General features: G+C 37.7%; 1 protein-coding gene across 2 annotated transcripts in view; it reads right to left on the bottom strand.

Moving 5' to 3' along the window:
* Positions 1-23574, bottom strand: part of LOC124787780 (beta-1,3-glucosyltransferase) — a 117390-nt gene that overhangs the window by 64286 nt on the left and 29530 nt on the right. For both annotated transcript variants that reach the window (XM_047254681.1, XM_047254688.1), the window contains exons 5-6: positions 6048-6159; positions 5836-5963 (exon numbers count right to left, since the gene is read on the bottom strand). In XM_047254681.1, coding sequence (XP_047110637.1) covers positions 5836-5963; positions 6048-6159 — 240 coding nt within the window. The remainder of the gene's footprint in view (positions 1-5835; positions 5964-6047; positions 6160-23574) is intronic.

Genomic DNA, 23574 nt, shown 5'->3' with positions numbered 1-23574 from the left:
AAAACGGGCCCGCAAAATCGATATGGATGCGATCCCAGGGCCGGCGAGGCAAACGACTGAGGGGGGCTTGCCTGGTGTTGCGCACAGACAGTACACCGACGGATCAGGCACTCAATATCGCCATCGATGGCGGGCCAATACACAAGCGGGCGGGCCAAAACTTTCAACTTTCATATGGGACATACCCCAGTGCCCACGGTGTAACAAACAGAGCACCCGAAGCCGCAATTCCAGAGGAAGGACCACCCAGTGGGCACCTGACTCCGTGGCCAACAGAAGGACATCATCGGCCACGGAGAGCCTGTGGGACAGGTGGCACCAGGGGCTGAAATCAGGCTGCATCCGAAGAGTAACATAGGACGGCCACCCATGGGCCACATAGTTGAGAACCTGCTGCAAGACAGGGTCGCAGCTGGTAGCCGCAGCAACGTCAGCAGCCATAAGAGGAAGACTGTCCAGTGCATCCTGGTGGGCAGAATCAATGTGAAAGCAGAGGACCTCCTGTTGGTCAAAGGCAGGATCGGGGCCTGCTGGGAGACGTGACAAAGTGTCCGCATTAGCATGGAAGGTGGTGGGCTTATACCAGATGGTGTAAGTGTAATTACGTAAAAACAATGCCCAGCGCTGGAGAAGTTGAGCCGTCTGCTCGGGAAGGTGAGAGTGGGGTCCAAAAAGTGTAACCAAAGGTTTATGGTCTGGCAGGAGGGTGAACTTTGCCCCAACAAGATAGGTGTGAAATTTTTGGACGGCGAACACGATCGCCAGGGCATCCTACAGGATGACTAATGGAAGATATATTTATAGGATAAACAAATAAACGGGATAAATATTACTGATGAAAGCTGAAGATTGTAATGTAAAGCGTGATGTGGAAGAGGCCAGTGCCCAGCTGTACATGATAAATGGCTGATGATGTTTTTCTGATAGAGTCATCATCATGATCATCACCATAATTACAAATTGTCTGAAATACCATTTCAAACAATTTACAGTATCTTACAATGTGTAGGATGGGAGGTATATTGGTTGTGTCTCTTTCGAAGGGACCATTTGCATCAATTGATTTAAAGAAAATAATGAAAGAAAACCTTAATATGGATGTTGCAATGTAACAACCTTAGATTTCATATAGGAGTGGGTGATACATGACATTTACTGAATTACTCAATATATTGTAATTTTTATGATGTTGTTGTATTTTTATATCTGTGTTCATCCCTTTCATATTTGTAGAGTGGAAGATCTACAGCAGGTAAGTCTCACAACACTGGGTTTTCTTTATTTAGGAAAAACATAATAAATACCACAGAACATGATCTATGTTCTCAAAATTATGAAATGGGTTGCATACTAAAGTACTCTATAATGTGCACAGTAAAGTTTTCTTAGAATTAATAGAAAAAATTTTTATTTTGCAAAATTGTCTTTGAAAACGTGTTATGTAGCACAGTACAAATACTGCTGTTCTGTACTAAATACTCAATGAATGCTGAAAAAAGTTCAAGGAGATGTTTAAAACAAATTCAGTTACATTATCAGACACTATGCTATACCACAACTTATGATATTTTGCGACACTGAAACAATTAAAGAAGAAATCTATAAAACAAAATGTTACACTTATTTCTTTACAGAAATCAAGATAAAACTGATCACTCCCTTCATAAAGATAATCAATTATGAAAAGAAACTCTTCCTTCTTTTGAAGCTGTGATTTCTTGCTCATCATTCTGCAAATCTAACGCAGTGGATAGTATATCACATACACTATGATCTTTCTTCAATATCTTATAGTGTGGCCACATTTGCAGTTCCCTGAATGCTTTCTTGTATTTCATGACACCAGGTCTGTCACTATTACCTTTACGTTTATTCACACTAATTCTAATATCTACACCTTATTAGTCTCAATAACACTTACAGATGATTTACCAAAGTCAAAAAAACTTCCTGCAACTTCACAAGGTTGGTCGCAGGCACACAGACCTACAACTTCCTAATAGCATGGACATACACCAGGAACCATCTGTGAATAGCCATTTCAACTACTTGCATGAGGAAGATGACATAGTGCTTTTAGCAGGGAACTGGCATTAGCACATAGCTCATTTATACAGCAATAACTTATTTTCAATAAAATTGGCACTTAGCATCTTTAGAACTTCCATTCTACATGCATTATTCATTATCTAATGCTATTTGGAATAATTTAAAATAAATGTAAATAACAAGACACAGTAAGTTGCAGACATGCGCAATTAAAAGACACTTGCATAAAGCTTTTGGCCACAGCCTTCATCAGCAAAACAGAAACACATGCCATTCACACAGACACACACACACACACACACACACACACACACACAAGCAAGCGCACCTTGCAAGCAAGAATGAGAAAGCTTTATATTAGTGTCTTTTAATTGTGCCTGTCTGCAACTTAACATGCTTTTCTTTACCTAAATTTCTGATAGTCCTAATGGAGTTTCCATTCTATGAAAGTAAATAACAAATTAGTTATACTGTTTCATTTAAAAAATATTTTCTAAACCAGCAAGACAATAATTCACTCACGCAATACAGTTTTTATACAAAATTATCAAATAAAAAGTCCCAGAAAATACTGCACAGTGTTTAGTTAATTACTGGAATTGCAAACAGTTCAGGGGGTAATAATCTTAATCTAGTTTACAAGGTAGTTGGTTGTAATAAATAATGTAACTCTGGCATTGAAACCTCTGTAAATAGTAGCAATTAAAATAATTAAGCACTTTGGCAGAAATCTGGACAATTCAAAAACAACTGTTCAAAACCAACATTTTATGAAATTTTGTATAAAAACAAAACTGTGTAAGAAGACAAAGAGTATCAACAACTTTCTTAATTTTTCTGGCATTCTCTATCACACTGAAGTTTTGTGAATATGTAGTTTCTCATTATAATTTTACAAAAGTGTTACAAGGGTCATTCAATAATTGAAGAGAAAAATTGGTCTGGGGAAAAACTGTTAGTAGGGCAAGTTAGAGACTTTTACGACTGGGATGAGCCCCAATCAGCTGATGTATCAACATTGTTTTGTTTATAACCTCAAAAATACATATCAAGATGGCGAGTCTGATTGAAATGTCCACAATAGTTGAACAACATTCTGTTATTTGTTTTTCACTTGCTGAAGGCGAGAAACCAGTGAATATATACTGTACAATGTCTCATGTTTATGGCGAAGGTTGTATGAATCATGGAAAGTTTTACAAGTGGGTAGAGCATTTTAAATATGGTCGTGACTCAGTGACTGACGAACACTGTTCTGGCTGACCAGTTGCAGTTTCAACTCCCTCACTTGAAAGTTGAATTGATGGCATTATTTGTGCTGACCACCGTGTGACTGTGGGAATGATAGTTGATAAGGTTCAAGTTAGTACTGGTATAGTTCATAACATTATCTGTAAGAAGATGAAGTACCGCAAAACATGTGCAAGATGGGTCCCAAAGGAATTGACACGGCTACACAAGGAAACAAGCTTGAGAGTGTGCACAGAGCTAAAGGAACATTATGAAAGACAAGTTGAGCACTTCCTCAACAAAATTTTTACTTGTGATGAAACTTGGGTTCACTGTTATGAGCCAAAATCAAAAAGACAAAGCATAGGGTGGAAGCACACCAACTCACCTGTTAAGAAAAAATTCAAAACCCAAGCATCAGCAGGAAAAGTCATGTTGACGGTGTTTTGGGATGCCGAAGGTCCAGTTTTTTGTGATTATCTTGAAGAGCAGCATACAATGAACAGCCAATACTACTTGGGTTTGCTTTCAAACAAGGTGAAGCCAGCCATGAGAGAGACACATCATGGATCTCAGAGGAGAGATGCGATTCTCCAGCAAGACAACACACGTCCTCATACTGCTCAACTAACCCATGAAACCATCGACAAAATGGGCTGGGAAATACTGCTTCATCCCCTTTCCAGTCCCGATTTAGCACCTAGTGATTTCCATTTGTTTGGTGCACTGAAGGAGGCATTATGTGGGAACAGGTTCCAGGCCAATGAGGATGTGAAAAAGTTTCTGGGAAATTGGTTGAAACATCAAAATAAAGAGTTCTTTGCAGCCAGAATAAAAACCCTTGTAGCCCGTTGGAACAAGTTCAAAAATGTTCAAGGAAATTATGTTGAAAAGTAGAAAAAGTATTGTTTTGTAAAAGTGAACAATTTTTTTTCCAAACCAATTTCTCTCTTTAATTACTGAATGACCCTCGTAGTAAGAATAACTTGTAATCATGACCTGTTACTTTCCTATACAAGGGCCAAAGCAGTTAAAAGTTGAAGTTCTAATGGAGTTGCTGTTAGTTGTGAGAAGTTGCAGCTTATATGGTATTTTTGTTTGGTACATATAAATGAAGAAAATTGTCTGGATGTGGGAAGAGGAATTCCCATTTTGTAGCAAGCACAGACATAATAAGAACAACTGCAACACCACAAGGTGATTATTGTCTGGATATATTTGTTGGATTTTTATTTAAAAAAAGTAAACATGGATGATTTGTTAAAGAATGCAGCAAAATCCAAAAAGCAATGAATCTAGTATATCTACACTGAACAGACATTAACAATCAACAAAACTCTTGACTTCTTCAAGTATTATTATAAAATTATTAATTATAAAAGTATTGTTTCCTGCTCTAAAAATTCTATGATTTGTGAAGCTCCCAATTTAGTCGTTGACAAAAAGGCAGTCTATAAGTAAAATTTTTAACTAATTTACATATTGATTGGAAGCAGCAATGTTACAATCACCATATTAGAATTCGAGCTGCCATCCTTCAAATTGCAAGTCCACTGTGTTAACCAACGTGCCAGTGAGATGGAAAAAGTAGCACAAAATACGAAGATTTCCAGGACAGATTCAAACCAGTAAATAAGCGGACTTTATATCAAAAGTAATGCCATTGCGATGGAACAACAGGAAAAGAATTAGAGTAAAGAAGGTGCTGCTAGAAGACCTAAAGTTATTCCATTTTGGATGTCACAACTGTTAACTGTTTAAGATGTAAATAAAGAAATATTATACTTGATCTACTATGTATCCAGAACTTTATGATATAGAGAGACAACAATGATGGCTTGGATGATGAAGATAAAAACAAAAAAAGATAATAATCAAAATAGGCCACTGTTTAATTAATTTATTTTCTTTCATCAAAAGGAACAATGATTTAAAATCAGATGCCTTCTTATCATTCACCAACAAACTGACACACAAGCAGAAATATATAGCAACTCTACTCTACTATACCACAAAGGAAAAGCTGGGAAGATTTATTATGAACATTATCAGTATGTATTCTGGATGAAGGAGGAATTCATTATTATGTTTACTCTACCATTTCTTAAAAATAACAAGCTATTATTATTCTCATTCCACAGCTCAATTATGTAAGAAACTGAACATGATGATGTAACAAAGAGTACACAGAGTTTAGGTGGTACCAAACATTGGATCAACTAATTTTATCTTCTTGTCTATAACGAAACAATATAATGCTTGTTTAAATGCCCAAGATTCAGTATTTCCCATTAGAAGCACTTAGGAAATTGTTTTTGTTTCCAAATTATGTGAAGACTCAAAGGAAAAGAAGTGACATCATATTTCATTTTGTGTGCAATTCAATGAAAGATATTTACTCTTAGTGAAATGTCATTGGAAAAAGTATCACTCAAAGCAAGACAGCTACACAGAACACTATTATTACTGCTGATGATATACCTCCAAATTTATTACAAGGAGATTGCTATAACATCTTAATGTAATACATTATTAGTATCACTTCTGGTATCTCACCTTTTCAAAAGTGCAGTGCTCATGGCAAATCCAGAAACAAAAAGTGGATATTTGAATCCATCGTTGGATGCAAAATGATGAATTATTGTACGTTCTTCGTCAACTAAGGCATGTCCTATCCACGTTTCCTAAGAGTTTAAGAGTTGCAAAGTAAAACACAAAGTAAATGCCAGTGGTTTAAGTATTTCATATTATGTCAACTTGTGCCTTACCTCTGAAGAATTGTAATGACTAAGAAGATCCAGTAAAGCAGGCAAGACTATATGTGTTCTGCTGTCACAGATGAACAGCCATGAGCTATTATGTCCATGAATGATGCTTATGCTGTAAAGAAAAATGGAAGAAATTGAATTACAAGGGAATGCAAGAATAACCATTGATCAAAACAAATAGAGAGTGTTTGTGTGATAGAGTAATTTTTCTGATGTGTGTGTGTGTGTGTGTGTGTGTGTGTGTGTGTGTGTGTGTGTGTGTGTGTACATGTATCACCAATCTCTCAACTACAAAAGAGAGGCTGACTTTTCTAATATTGGTCTCAAAGAGACACTTTTTAACCACCCTTCTCATTCTGATCAGTTAAATAAAATCCATTTCTTTAAAACAAGATTTACAGAAATTGTGTCTTTGTCATCAGAATTGCACAGTTTGGGGGGGGGGGGGGGGGGGGGGGGGGTAGAATGAGCTCATGCAACATATGGCAACTGTTTTGTTTTGGTACAACAACTGACTCTCCATGCACCTCAGTCAGGTGTGATTCTCTCTGAGAGAGTCGGCCCCCCTGGATCTTGAATGTTGACCCCTTCCCCCCCACCCCACCCCCTTTCGAACATTTGAGATAAAATATGAAAAAAATTTTAAAACATTGATTTCTCAAAAATATGTTCATTTTGTAGCCCACATCTATCTGAAGAGCTTGATATACAAAACAAACATGTTCAAGGAAATGAGCTGCTGAAGTGTCAGAACATCGATATTGTTGATGACCTCCTGAATGGTTGTTTTCAGCTCAGCAATGGTTTTGGGGTTATTGCTGTATACCTTGTCTTTAATATAGCCTCACAGAAAGGAGTTGCATGAGTTCAGGTCTGCAGACTATGGCGGCCAATTGAGGCCCATTCCAGTGGCCTCTGGGTACCCCAGATTCAGAATGCAGTCTCCAAAGTGCTCCTCCTGGACATCAAACACTCTCCTGCTTCAGTGGGATCAAACTCCATGTTGCATGAACCACATCTTGTCACAATCAGAGTCACTTTGAATAATGGGGAATGAAATCGTCTTCCAAAACCTTCACATACCATTCAGTAGTCACCATGCCTTCAAGGAATATCGCACCGATTAATCCATAACTGGACATTGCACACTACACAATCACCCGTCGACAGTGAAGAGACTTCTCAATCATGAAATGCAGAATCTCAGTTGCCCAAATGTGTGTGTGTGATGAACACATCCAAATGAAAGTGGGCTTCATCAATAAACCATACGAACTCCCATCATGCCCTGTGACCAACCATGCAGTTTGCATGTCCTACTGCAAACCGTTCAGAGGTTGATGATTTTATTTCATATAGTTCAATAACTGTCATCCAGTACATAAATAACATGACAGAACATATTTCACAAAGTACCAATATCAAATGCCTAGTAGGTCTATGTTAGAAGATAGTATCACATTCCATTCTTATGCTCCAGTTTCTCAAGCACGAGATCAAAAAGTAGTAGCACAAAATTTTTATGTAAATTTGAATCGCCATATTCTTCCACATAAGTTGTGTGATGTCCACATTTCTCCTCTTTACTCAAACAATCTTGTCATCACTAAGTCTGTAACTATTTCTGCCATTGTCAAAACATATTCTCCAGTTTTAACTTCTCTAACCCTGCCAGCATCACAGTTCAGTTGAATCATGTTTATTCTCCAATTAGACATTATTACATGTTCATACAATGCTTTTTTTTTTTTGCACTATTCTGAGAACAGAACTTAAAGGGGCTGCTAACCAGGGACTGTGCAACTGGTAGTGTAGCGATCTGGCAAAAATTTTCTGTCAAAATTTCATTTTCTTGGATACACCAAGAAGATAATATGTACTCTTTCTTATTTGCTATTCCTGTTAGTCATTTATTTCCACTCTGGTAGTCTGAATCTATGGATTTTGCTTATAATTATAACAACATTCATCATTTTCACTCCAAATCACCCAAATAAACGAAAAGTGATTGGCATTCACCCATTATGGTTTATTCAGACCAATTCATATAGCCCATCCCCTTTTGTCTGTGGGGAAGTTTTTTATTTCTATATGTGACGGTCATTCTCCTGACAGACACATCATGTACATTATGCACGCATTCAAAAATCAACTTCTGATTTGTTCAACAATCAACTTAGAACGTGATCTTCACAATTCTGTATTAAATCTGATTTTGGCACAGAAAGGGGTGAATTACATTGCCGCAAAAATCTTTGGTCATTTGTTAAACAGCATTAAAAGTTCTTACAGATAGTCAACCAGCATTTAAAAACAAATTAAAATAATTTCTGAATGACAACTCCTTCTACTCAATAAATAAATTTTTAGACATGAAGTAGTAACGGTAAAAAAAAAGTGTTGTGTAAAGAAAACTTTGTTAAACTGACAAGTTCCAAATTATTACGAAATGTCGTATTCATGGTCTATGGGACAAATATTAATGTAATGTAATGTTCAAAACCAAATGGGATGTGTTTCAAAATCATATGAATAACTGATTGGCCAATGTGCACTGGATGTGAGGTGCTTTGTGAAACAGGGCTTCTTCAAGAATATGAATTTGGTGCCCTGTGAAATTGCTGCCTGGGGCAGATATCCTGGTTTGTCCTCCCCTCCCTAGATCTGCACCTGGTGAGAGTAGATACCTCTTCTCCCTAACTTGAAAAGTTGGCAATACATCAAACACTCTCACCTTGTAATTAGGTTAATTTTCATATCCTAATAAAACACTCCAAGAGAAAAGTTTAACTCATGGCCTATGTCTCAGCTGGTAAACAGTGCTATCTCTTCGGGTTTTAATGGGGCCCTGCACCTGTTTCCTCCATTCACAAATTTCTCTGTTGTGCTCACAATTATGATCCACAGAGTATGTACATAACTGTCTTTTTTTTTTTTTTCATATAGCCCTCTTGGTGTTTTGCCCTATCCTTTCTTCTTAATTTTCCAAATTGTTCTCCTTTTCATACCACAGACTAGGTTTTCTTTAGAAATTTCTTTTCTGATTTTCCATTTTTTTTTTTGTTTTTTTTTTCAGTTTTCTTTCCAGTTAATTCATAACTTCTCATTTAGCTAACTGTACCTACATGTTTACATACTTTTTATCAAAAAACAAAGATGATGTGACTTACCAAACGAAAGCGCTGGCAGGTCGAAAGACACACAAACACACACACAAAATTCAAGCTTTCGTAACAAACTGTTGCCTCATCAGGAAAGAGGGAAGAAGAGGGAAAGACGAAAGGATGTGGGTTTTAAGGGAGAGGGTAAGGAGTCATTCCAATCCCGGGAGCGGAAAGACTTACCTTAGGGGGAAAAAAGGACGGGTATACACTCGCACACACACACATTCCACACATATACAGACACAAGCAGACTTACTTTACTACTTATACCTCTCTTATTATAAATTCTTCCACTTGCCTGCCTGTAACAGCCCAATAATAGCTGCTGAAATATTTTACTCTCATTTCCAATTTTCCACGAATGGATCTTTGCTGAGCTTTTCTTGGTTTAATATCCAGAGAAATTCCCTATGATATAAACCACAAATGCTATTCTTTTAAACAATGGAGTACAATTAATTCTCCAAATAAAGTCATTGGTCACTAACAGCTGATAAATAAAAGCAAACTTTAATGGTGCACATCTGCACCAACAAATGTGAAAGTATGTGTACTATAGTTATAATTCTCTTTTCTCTCTTCCAGTGATGAATCAAGCACTGTTCATGGAAACAAAGAGCATAAACATAGCACTTCATTTTATCCATGAGTGGAATGTTTATGATCATGACTGTGATAGACACTGTAGAACTGAAAAAAACCTTCCGTCGGTTACAAATGTTCCATGAAGCACAATGTATTCTGAATCAAATGGGTTCACTTTCATGTGATTTTTCCAGTTCTTACATTATTTTTTCATCATTTATTTACTGTAAATGTTTGCAGCCATACTTTTATGCACTTTTAATCCCACAACACTTATAATAAATACAAACAGAGCATAAATTTATCACATCAGCCCTGATTCTGTATGAGTTATTTAAACTGTATCATGAACTTGCATGTATGTGAATGTAAATGATGTGGTGGGTATTAGAGATGGTTGTATGCTTATGTGCTTATGGCTTGGGAGGAAGTAGATGGTACTAAAATGCACACAAAATTAGCACTAAAAAGGAGAGTAAATAAATAAAAAGAAGCTTAATGAGAAACCAATTAACCTCACCTATATACCTTGCTATAAATCTCTCATATATGTATGGGTTCTGTAAATTCCATCATAAAGGAGGATTTTCTTGATAAGCACTTGAGAAGTTACAAATTAACACGCAGAAGAAGCCAGTGTAAGCTGCTTCTGTGGAATATTGCCACAAGCTGTGACACGTGAAGTGGGATGTAGTGGTTACTGTTCCTTCCTGATATGCTGTGGGTTCCCAGTTCAAAGCGGACCAGCAGCAATTATTTGTCCTTTAGAATTTGTCATTTGTGGAAGGTTCTTCACATACCTTATGTTTTTCATGTTCATGTTTGTATACTCTCAAATATTTGATGTTTCTATGAGTAGCAGCATTCTGGAATATTTGATGTTTGTATAAACTGCTGCACTCTCTGTTGAAGAGTTCAGCTCTCTTCTGGCTGTATGTTGGTGTCAGTAATAATTGTGCTTTCAGTACTAAAAATTGAAATTCACTGATGATCTTGCCTTCAGATTTCAATTTGATGGTGATTTCATTGTGACATTGCTCAGTGCAGATGCTGGGTACTTCAAAAAAATTACATCACAATAGCTCCAACTAGGCAAAGCAAAAGCTGGACAGGAATTGGAATACATGCTTTACATCATTCCTACTGTAAATATATTCAGGAGACAGACAGATTACAAAACAGCATCATGTCTGCTGCATGTCAGGACCCAGCAAATTGTCTGAAAGAATTTGACTGACTCTCCAGTAGATGGAATGACATGAAGTGTTTGGCAAATGTATTACTTTACTTAGACACCACAGACCAGCAGTGGTTCAAGAAAAATGAAGAGAAGCTCAACAGCTGAGGCAAATTACGGACTGACCTGAAGAAAACCTTTGGTCACAATTAGCAGCAAGTCTGCTTGGCAGGACAACAATTGAAGAACAAGGCCCATTGTCATGAGGAAATGGCACAGTCACACAGAAACCAACAAAATCTCACACTTGATGAAAGGAGTCACAGAATGCATGAACCAAGCTCGTCTCATAAATGCCACAACAGCAGGAGAATCCATCAAGTGGTACCAGCAAACTGAGAAAATGCAAAAGAAAAGTGTCAGGTGAAATAGGTATGATTGAATGCCAAATGTGGATCCTATGACAGTTATGGAATACCACTGTGAGCTCCTTTCTCATACAGCAGGTAGTAAGGGAAGAGATACAGCAGTGCATGGCATTATGAAATGTTGGACTGAATACACAAGAAATGGCAGCACTGAATATCGACCCGATACATCAGGAGGTAACAGACAGTGTTGAAGATGAGGTGAGTTGGTCTTTAGCACCAATCTCTGCCACCAGCTGAATGCACCAGGAAGAACGGACTTGGCCAACTCGGACTTACGCCATAGACATCAAACAACAACCCAGCACCCAGCCAACATAATCACCATTATCTCCTACATCAAGGAGAATGCCCCAAAGAATAACAAACATTTGGAGGACAGAGAACAACACATCAATAGGTTTACAACTGTGGATGCCAAGGAAACATTATACACTACAGCACAGAAAGAAGGTGAGTTTTTGATGATTACTATGGTGTCAGACATTAACAATCGTAACAATTCTATTCACTTTAAATAAGTCTGCTGAAGACAATTACAGCTGACCTGTGGGATGAAGCCAATCACTGTATCCTGGATGAGATCACTTCCCAGAAGGTCACAGCCATTCCTCATAAGCCTACAGAGGTACCAGCCACTCAAGTAGCTGCCAACTTCAAGAAAACTAAGCAAGGTGACCATCTATGGAGGTAAGGCCACCACAGATGTACCACCTTCATGGATGACGACAGTCACCAGGGTGTCAGGAAATCTCATTGACATCACCACCAAAGGGAAACCTGTCCAGGAACTAGTCAACTCAGGTGTGTTTCCTTTCCAGTAATGCCAAACTCTTGTTATTGTCAGCTAAAGAACACTATGTTCCACAATATGAAAGCAATTGTGCTGAAAGTCACCAACGGGAAACAACGTCCAGCCAACAGGAACACATACTGCATGAATAACTATTAATGACAGAACATAACCCCTTGAATTTGTCTTTCTAATAGAGTGGAGTCATAATGTTATTTCTGGATGAGACATCTTGCAGGCACTAAAACTGCCATAGACTGTGAAAGGTCAGAGCTCAATATTGATGAAGCCTTTCACACAAGCACACACAATAAAAATTACTTAAGGTGGTTGTTTACCGCTGAAGAAATTGTTACCCCACCATCATCAACAAGAAAAACTCCAGACGGCAAATGAGATACTAAGTTCAACTGTGAATGTTCTGTCAATAGCACATAGCTATGGAGGCTCACAAAATAAATCTACATGATTGCAATGCTCATATGCACTGCCGGTGATTAAGGAAGCTTTGGCTCACTGGCTGTTGTGAGCAGCCACAATTCATCTCAAAAGGCATGTGCACAGGGAAGTGCAAACCAGTCCAGGAAGGGAAGCTTAGTATCACTGATGAAGAATTGTGCTCAGACAATGCAGGTGATAAAGCTACCATCAGATGGTGAATACGATCTGGCCTGATCAAGGAACAATGTTGGTGAGTGATAACCGTTGTGCATCTATTTTTGGATGGTTTAAAATCCAGAGTGGAGAAAAGACAGACAAAATTACCCAAGGTAAAATGCCATACCAACACTGGAGATCATACACCAATTACCCAATGCTCATCTAGAATGTCACTGGCTGAATGACTGATAATCGAGGAGCAAGTGGAAAAGATGCAGCAGGATGACATCACTGTGTAATACCACAACTCCCTGGGACCCTATATCCTATTCCAATCTCATCTCCATTCTCTAAGTTACACTAATTTCAACTGTTGTTTTGACATTGCTTATGTTTGGTCTCACCAGTAAATGGAATGAAGGAAACATGTTGGATTAGAAACTAATGTACCATCATAATTTACACGCAATACAACCTTCAGTGACTTGGTAGGAATGATTTACCTGTTGTAATTATGGAGTAATTAATAATTAAAGGTCTGATATTTCCCAGTCGTAGACAGCTATTTTTAAGTTTTGAAGCTAGAATCCCTCATAAAAATATGATACAATTTTTCTGCAAATTTCACTCATACAAAAACTAATTATTTGCACCTAAGCCTTTCATTTGATAAAAGTAATCACTCTGTTCATCTGAAAATGTTAGCATGATTTTTCTTTGAGTCGATAAATTACTATACGCAAATTAACAAGATATATTGTTCAATGATAAAACATGTAATTTATAGTCTTAATAGAAATGGATTCTTTCCTGCCTTTGTATGGAACTATTCACTTTTATTCTATGTAAATTTCTATTTAATTTGGGAAGATGTATGAAAAGGGCCTTATGAAAAATTCAATATGTAACAATTATAGTAATTGCTTAAAAACATATAAATACAGGCAATTTGTACACTACCATACTTCAGTTTTAGGCAGAATTTTGTATCAACAGCATGTAGTCAGAATTCGTCACAGTGTAAACTGTTTTATAACTGGAAGATGTAAGTTCCACGATCTAAAACATGTTTGCCACTGAACATCTAGCATGTGAAATAAAAACCTTTGCAAACAAGAACTACTAAAACTTATTTCGACCATTTCATATTATCCATGTGATGATGCAGTTATATCACAATGAACCTACAGCAGCATCAAGAAGCAGCATATGGATTACACAAGATACTTATAGAACTGGTAGAGGGTTATCTCTGAATGCTGTTACTGTGTTGTAAAACATGTTATGAAATAATTAGATAGTGACTGAACATTGTTTTTCTTGTGTTAAACTACGATACACGTCCCAAACTTCACCAACACATTTTTGCCAGGTTTCATTATAACATGATGAAAGGAGCTGGGATGTGGGTAAAACTCCATCGTATGCTAATAGTCATTAAGTTTTAGGTGGAATAATTGTTTACAATATACTATGCAATATACCATTACTGGGACGTGGATAGAAACAAGGACCTGTATGGAAAACTGGATGTGTGAATTAACGGACCAACACCAACAGCCAACAGCATGGACTGTCAAATGAGGATCAAATATATCATTATTTACATAACAGAACAGTAAAACAGTTAACTGATAGGATGTGAAATTGCATGCTAATGTCAGTCACGCAAAAATAATTATGTGACATACTTTGCAAGTATTATAGGAAAGATAGTTTTTGGAAGTGTTTCTTTTTTTATCATCTCGTCAAGTTGTGCAAAATTAGTTAAAATGAGTACAAGCAACATAAATAGTGACCAAGTTGGAATCACAACATGACTGAGCGAGCAACTGCACGCATCGTCACCGAATCTAAACATTCAAAGCCACGAGAATTCAGCAAGTAGTATAATTTCACCTTTCAATGGATTTCAACAACTGGTAATTTTATTGGGACAATTATCCAAGTTACTACATAGTAAACTGTCAGAGCAAAATAAAAAAAATAGAGATGATGCTGAAAATAATTTCAGAAAAATAGACAATACTCTCAAAAAAATGGACCAGAAACTAGAAGCAACTAGGGAAGATATTAACAAGGCAAATGGACAAATAAACAATGTAAATGAAAGAGTAGACAATGTAGAATCTGAAATTGATTATTTGAAGAACATTTCAGTTGCCGAATTACAGCTAGTTAACAAATGTGTCACTGAACAAGTAAAAACAACAGAAAACATTGTCACTGATGAACTCGACAGACAAAAATCAGAGTTTCATAACGTACAGACTTATATTGAAACTGAAAATAATTTCTTTGATGAGAAACTAACATTAAATTTTGTACTTGTTTCAGAACAAATATCTTCGGTAAACAGCAAAGTGAATAAAGTAACAAATAATCTTCAAACAGTTAACTCTAAAGTTGTAAATGTAGAGACTAATATGTTTAGAGTATATAGTGGTAATAGCATGTTTCAAAATGATTGCAGCAATGCTATTATGAAAATTTTTCTGGGTAATTTTGAACTAAATCCTGTTGATTACTTGTACCAGTGCAAGGACAGCTTTGCACTGGACATGCCAGAACAAAGGAAAGTGAAATTTGCTATACAATTTTTATCCTGGGCTAACCGGTACGTTAACCCAGCAATGACATTTGCGGAGTTTGAAAAATTATTTTTAAACAAAATTTTGGTGAGACAGTAAGCAGGTGCGAATAAAATCAAAATTTTTTAATGGAAGTAGGTTTCGTGAAGGAGATATGAGAATGCAAGAATTTTGTGAGAAGCAGGTTAGGACTTTAACACATTTAGATAAATCACCTGATGAATTAATCCAAATTGATGTGCTGAAGTGGCATTTACATGGCCTTGTTCAGTGGAGTTTTGTTTATGGACCAGACACTATTGGGGAATTTCTGAAATAGGTAGATAAGTTTGATTGTGCTTGGGAACACAATTGTCAGAATGGAGGGTCATCACAACACCACCAGAACAACATATGGAAATTCTGAAAGCAACTGCAATAAAATTTAGGCAGTGGGGTATGACATTAAAATTGGAAAAATATGAATCTGGAGTAAGAGAGCTGCAATGTTTTGGGCCACTATTAATAAGGAAGGAATTCCGCCTGATAAAGACAAATTGTTGTGCATTACAGATTTCCCCAAACCAAGATCAAAGAAGGAACTTAGGTCATTTTATTGTTTATACAATTTCTGTATGAAATATATAAGAACACAAGCTTTAAATGCTCCACGTCTTCTTGTAGTTTCGAAAAAGAACAGTATTTGGGAATGGACTAACGAATGTCAAGCAGCTTTCAATGAGATTAAAAGACAGCTTGCGAACAGTGAAATCTTGCAGAGACCAGACTTATATTTATCATTTTGTATGATGACAGCTGGGTGTGACTATAGCTTAGGAGTTTGTTTATTTCAACAGAAGGAAGTTGAGGGAGGGACTGTGCACTGTGCTATCAGTTTTGCCAGTAGAAGTTTACAAAAGCATGAAAAAAAATTATACAATCACTGAGAAGGAACCTCTGGCCTTTGTTTGGAGGTTTAAAAAATTTCAAAATTATTTAGTTGGATGCAAGTCACTGTACACACAGACCACAGAGCTTTGTGCTACATTCAGGATTGCAAGCTATATCACAGTAGAACTACCAGGTGGGCAATTTTCTTACAGCAATTTGACTATTAAATCCAGTGCATTAGAGGTGATCAGAATGTAGTTGCTGACACTCTGTCTAGATTACCAGTAGGAGGTAACTTGAATAGTGAGAATATTCAAGAGAATAGAAATTTTAGGATCATGTACATTCAAGGTATTAAGGAAGAGAAAGAAATTGTGAGAATCAGTAAACAGCTGAGACCTAATCAGAATCATGATGTAACATGGAAACTACTCAAGAGATACTTAGGTAAGAAAGGATGTGATAAGATAATACAATATTACCAAGTGTTTAAAGGTATTTTATTTAGAAGAAGTAGTCCCAATTCGGATAAACGGAAGGTTTGTTGGCCTAGACAATATATTGACACTTTGATTAACTATATACATAGGAGTTCCAGTCATTGTCGATCCATGAAGTGTATCCAAAAAGATACAGGAAAATGTGTACTTTGACAATATCTTCAGGAGAGTTAGGAAGTGTTTGAGTTCTTGTGATCGATGTAAGAGAGTAAAGGTCACCAACCAGAAACATACAGGTTTCATGCAGAGTTTAATTCTACAAGGTAAGTCAGAACTGGTGGGAACTGACTTATTTGGTCAACTTCCCTGCACTAAAGAAGGCTACAGGTACACATTTTTGTTTGTTACTGTCGACTTGTCTTCAAAACTGGTAAAGTTGTGCCCATTGAAGAAAGCTATAATAAGAAAATTATTCAGTGTTTTATTAATGATTATTTTAGGAATGTTGGCAAACCATATGCTTTACTGTCAGACAATGGAAGTCAGTTCACATCTCATACATGGAAGTAATTTATTAAAAATGAGAACATTACCATAAGCACATTTTAATATCTGTTTGTTCTCCATCCTGCAGAGAGGTATAAGAGGGAAATTGGTATATTGTGCAGAATGTGCTGTTTTGAGGATCATACAAACTGGTACACTTACATAAGTCAATTTAAAGACATTCTAAACAGTTTTCAGGATATTACAACTGGATTCACACCATATGCAGTTCATTTTAACCAGAAACTTGCTAATTTACTAAGTGAATTGATTGAGTTCCTGGCTTGTACAGAGTTAACTGCTGATGAGAGGGAAGAGGTGGTGAAGAAAAATATGTAAGAGGGAGAAGAAGCATGACGAAAAACTTAAAGTTACAAAGTGTAAAGTAAGAGACCTCATGTTAACTAAAAGTTATGAAAAGTCAAATGCAATTAACAAAGAAACATAAAAGTCCTTCTATATATACATTGGACCATTCCAGATCTTAGAGATACCATGAGGCCATATGTTCATATTTGATCAACCCTGAGGGGGGGGGGGGGGTACACTTTCAGATCAGTACTACGTTCACACACGTATTTAAACACATTTCTATTCTTTGGATTTATGCTGATTTTGATTATCTATTTTGATTCATGATATGAGGTACAATAACTTGCTCAATACACTCTGTTTTGATTATATTTTCTGAAGTCCAATTTGATTAACCCTCAAGACGATACATTCTCTGTGTGTACCATGAGTCTTGCAAACACAAGTGCCCCAGCTAATGTAGTATCTGCTTCAACACCTTTATAGTTTGGTACTACATTCCTTATTTACGCCATTTACACTTAATTTCTAGTCACATGTCTAAAAACCTTTTTCGTACATGAAATGCTTCGCTGATTTGATTAATAGCATCTTATCTCATCTTTACTGACAGGAACTGACAACAATATGAATTTTGAAGAGAAGTATAGTCAACTGGATCACACATACGCGTTTGTTACTTACACTCTAATTGACCAGCAGGAATTATGGTATAATCTTGGTCACTTGTAAAACATTTGGTATTATTTCACATCTTTATGATTTCTGCGATTATTTAATGTCATGTGAATCTGAAATACATCATACATACATGATTGAATATATTCGGAATGATTGTTATGGAGACTTTTAGCATCAATTTACATAATTTACATTTCATACACTTAGCCTGCTATATGAAGTTCATACGTGATACATATTCTATGGATTTCACTGACTTACTTATTATTTACATTATCTTGACCATAATGAATCTTATTGCTCTGCAATGAATCTGATGTTGTCTTTGAAAGCTTTTGATTAATATGGTTTAGGAGTATTTTACTTGCAGTTGTCCTAGGGTGACAACAGCCTTGTTAGTGGATTTTGTCTGCATGGTTACAGATGACTATAGTCTTGATGAAATATAAGTGTTGGCTGATTAGTCTGAGAAAGGCAACAGTCAGATAGGAGATACTTTGGCTGGATGTTCCTCTTGGACACCAACCGTTTCCTTGACACACCAATCACAAGTGGAGTTTAAGCTATGTTTCAGTATGTCAAGTGTAATAAACTGCTTTTGCACCATGCTTGTGCCTTTATCTATATTTGAGTCTGTATATGCTTTGTGTCATGTTTTCTGTATTGGTTGTTGGCATTCATCATATATGTTCATTAGTGCTTTGATGCTCAACATTGTCATGGGGTGTGTGTGTGTGTGTGTGTGTGTGTGTGTGTGTTTTTACTGTATCACTGACCCTTTGTGCACCCTCCCACCACTACCTACTCCAGTCCTGTAACCCGGAAGGTGTACACGATCAAAGGCAGAGCCACGTGTGAAAGCACCCACGTGATTTACCAACTGACCTGCCTACACTGTGAAGCTTTCTATGTGGGAATGACCAGCTACAAACTGTCCATTTGCATGAATGGACACAGGCAGACAGTGTTTGTTGGTAATGAGGATCACCCTGTGGCTAAACATGCCTTGGTGCACGGCCAGCACATCTTGGCACAGTGTTACACCGTCCGGGTTATCTGGATACTTCCCACTAACACCAACCTGTCAGAACTCCGGAGATGGGAACTTGCCCTTCAGTATATCCTCTCTTCTCGTTATCCGCCAGGCCTCAACCTCCGCTAATTTCAAGTTGCCGCCGCTCATACCTCACCTGTCTTTCAACAACATCTTTGCCTCTGTACATCCGCCTCGACTGACATCTCTGCCCAAACTCTTTGCCTTTACAAATGTCTGCTTGTGTCTGTGTATGTGCGGATGGATATGTGTGTGTGTGTGTGAGAGAGTTTATACCTGTCCTTTTTTCCTCCTAAGGTAAGTCTTTCCACTCCCGGGATTGGAATGACTCCTTACCCTCTCCCTTAAAACCCACATCCTTTCGTCTTTCCCTCTCCTTCCCTCTTTCCTGACGAAGCAACCATTGGTTGTGAAAGCTAGAATTTTGTGGGTATGTATGTGTTTGTTTGTGTTTCTATCGACCTGCCAGTGTTTTCGTATGGTAAGTCACATCATCTTTGTTTTTAAATATATTTTTCCCATGTGGAATGTTTCCCTCTATTATATTCATATCATTTAATACTAACTTCTGTTTGTCTTATGGCAGTAGGTGATGTTTAGTTGCATTGTAGGTTAACTCTTGTATTTGATTGTATGTTAGGATTAAATGAATTTCTTCAAATATAACTTGTTTTGTGACCTTACAGTTACTTGCTGCAACCACATTTCCTATGTGTGGATGAATTCTGCACAGTTTTGTGCACTACTTTGGTCTCAATTAACAGGCTGGAGGGAATTTCCTTTGCATTTTCTTGTATATACTTTAAATTAGTGTTTTTCTATGATTTGGCATAGGATAACTTTTGATTCTGATATGTCATTCACAGATTCAAATCTACATTTTGTCTGCTATAGTAGGTTACATTTTATGCTATCAACTTGAATCTCATTTTGTCACACTGTATTATATATACGAATAACTCTTTATTGCACAGTTCACCATACCTCTGAATTGGAAGTTACACTGTGATTAGATTAATTAAAAATCATGCTTCCTTTTCATATATTATTACTTATGGGATAAATGTATATATGAGTAAATTAATGATGATTTTGTACTGATACAAGTTTGAAATGAACTGAGGAAGGAGTTGGAATAAAATAATGTGAAATGGAGTATGATAAAAATACAACACTTTATACTGAACTACTGTTTACTGCATTTGAAAAACTAATAAAGGTAAGAAATAAAGTAGTTGTCATGACAGAGGGGTTACTCTGAGAGACAATTAATTTTTTTTATTGATGTAGATTCACACTTATTTTAGGACACTGATATAGATGTGATCAATCTGACCATTAAATTTGAACAATGACACATTTCTTTAGTCCACTGAAATTTTGACTTTGAAATCAGTTTGATACAGCATCTAATGTCTGGTATTCCAGTTGAAGGAGGAGGAGATTAGTGTTTAACGTCCTGTCAACTACGAGGTCATTAGAGATGGAGCACAAGCTTGGATTAGGGAAGGATGGGGAAGGAAATTGGCTGTGCCCTTTCACAGGAACCATCCCGGCATTTGCCTGAAACAATTTAGGGAAATCGCGGAAAACCTAAATCAGTATGGCCGGACATGGGTTTGAACCATCATAATCCCAAATGTGAGTCCAGTGTCCTAATGACTGCAACACTTCTCTCGGTGTATTCCAGTTGAAGCAAGTTCTTTTATAGAAAAATGAAAGTATGACCACAATTTACTTGTGACTGCAGAATTAATAAATAATCTATGTGATATTGTATGCATATCTCGACACCCAACTAAACAGGGACTTGTGAGAAACCAACTCACATTAACTTTTTTTTCAGAAGTAAGACACAATTTCTTAGGTAGTAACATATGATATGAACACTGAATGTAGTGGTAAGAAATCTCAAAGAACATTCAATGGAGTGCATCAAAAGGGCACAAAAATGATAAAACTGTGAAATTTTATACACTTGTATTTTTTTCCTATTATAGTGACAAAAAAATTGATTATGTTCCCTTAATTTTAGCCAGAGATTTAGAAGAACTTTATCTCTCTTCAATAGTCAAACCTGTAATACTACAACCCCTTGGGACAAACAAACACAAACATACACACAAAATTCAAGCTTTCGCAACAAACGGTTGCTTCATCAGGAAAGAGGGAAGGAGAGGGAAAGGCGAAAGGATGTGGGTTTTAAGGGAGAGGGTAGGGAGTCATTCCAATCCCGGGAGCGGAAAGACTTACCTTAGGGGGAAAAAAAGGACAGGTATACACTCTCACACACATACATATCCATCCACACATTCAAAGATACAAGCAGAAATTTGTAAAGGCAAAGAGTTTGGGCAGAGATGTCAGTCGAGGCGGAAGTAAAGAGGCAAAGATGTTGTTGAAAGACAGGTGAGGTATGAGCGGCGGCAACTTGAAATTAGCGGAGGTTGAGGCCTGGCGGATAACGAGAAGAGAGGATATACCGAAGGGCAAGTCCCCATCTCCGGAGTTCTGACAGGTTGGTGTTACTGGGAAGTATCCAGATAACCCGGACGGTGTAACACTGCCAGGATGTGCTGGCCGTGCACCAAGGCATGTTTAGCCACAGGGTGATCCTCATTATCAACAAACACTGTCTGCCTGTGTCCATTCATGTGAATGGACAGTTTGTTGCTGGTCATTCCCACATAGAAAGCTCCACAGTGTAGGCAGGTCAGTTGGTAAATCACATGGGTGCTTTCACACGTGGCTCTGCCTTTGATCATGTACACCTTCCGGGTTGCAGGACTTGAGTAGGTGGTGGTGGGAGGGTGCATGGGACAGGTTTTACACCGGGGGCGGTTACAAGGGTAGGCGCCAGAAGGTAGGGAAGGTGGTTTGGGGATTTCATAGGGATGAACTAAGAGGTTACGAAGGTTAGGTGGACGTCGGAAATTTTTTTTTTTTTTTCGAAATTTTCCCGAATTTCTCCACCCTTTAACATGTTTTGGCGGCAACACAACCACCTAACCTTTATGCACATCGTTGTCTACCAACCCAAGTTCACCACAGGATCAACATAACCCAGCTTTAACCAACACTTTTTCGCCTTTTTTCACACCAGATCTCCAGTTGCTTTCTAGTTCACCTTTATCTCTCCCCATATATTTTTATTTTCATTTTCATTTCAGCCTCATGTTACACTTTCCACCTTCTAATACCATGTCACCCTTACAACACCCCCATAATGACCCCATTAAGTTTTATTTACATTCCCTCCGCAAACATGCCTTCGCCCTAGCCAGATTACACTCCCATACTTTATTTTCTCAGGCTTGTCTGACATTTGGCATTACCCCCAAAGGCCTCACACTTAAAGTTCCCATCTCTGGCTGCAACCCTTCTTTCCATCAGTCCCTATACCAGTTCCAAACTGAACAATCCATTGCCCTCACCCACCTAATCCTTCACCTACACATCAACTCAGCCAATGAACACACCCGTCAACTCCTATCCTTAATAAAAGTCCTCAATCTTTCCTCTCCCACATCCACACCGGCTGTTCAGAGCACCCTCCTACAGGCCAACCGCAAATTAGAACAGCATGCCACCCTCCACCTTAAAAAACTATCCAATCTCCTGGTTTCCCACCTCCGGAAAGGCAACTCACTCACCCTTCACAACCTTTCCAGCAAACCTCAACCTCATCGCATTGCACACAGACCCAGTCTCTCCCATCTACTCAATCTCCCACTTTCAGCTCCACTCCCTCCAAAACATCAAAATTCCAATCAACACAATCTGGAACCACAACACCCTAATTCAGTAGTTAACCTTTCCTCCAAACCTCTCTCCCAATCCGAAATCTCTGTACTATCCAAAGGCCTCACCTTCAGCCCCACTCCCAGATTCAACCAAACAGCCCTCGTCAAAGATTTACTGTCCTACACTCGTACTCTCTGCTGGAAATATCACTTTGCCATGAAGAAAAATGATCCTAATCCTACTCCTAATGATCCAACTCCCCAAGACACTATACAAATTGAACCCCGCCTGGAACAGTTCCGTCCTCCATCACAGCGGGACCCACCTCCTCTTCCTCAAAATCACCCTCTCCAAACCTTCCAGGAATTTCTGATTTCCAGCCTTGCCTCTCAATCCTTCTTAAAAAACCTTAATCCTACTCCCAACATCACCACTGCTGAAGCCCAAGCTATCCGTGATCTGAAGGCTGACCGTTCCATCATCATTCTTCCGGCGGACAGACAACACCACATACAAAGTTTGCCAAGGTAATCCCATTCCTG

The sequence above is a fragment of the Schistocerca piceifrons genome, chromosome 1, assembly GCF_021461385.2.
Source record: "Schistocerca piceifrons isolate TAMUIC-IGC-003096 chromosome 1, iqSchPice1.1, whole genome shotgun sequence".
Taxonomy (NCBI): Eukaryota; Metazoa; Arthropoda; class Insecta; order Orthoptera; family Acrididae; genus Schistocerca; species Schistocerca piceifrons.
Note: the sequence above shows the minus strand (reverse complement) of the source record. Positions and strands in the feature narration are given on the sequence as shown.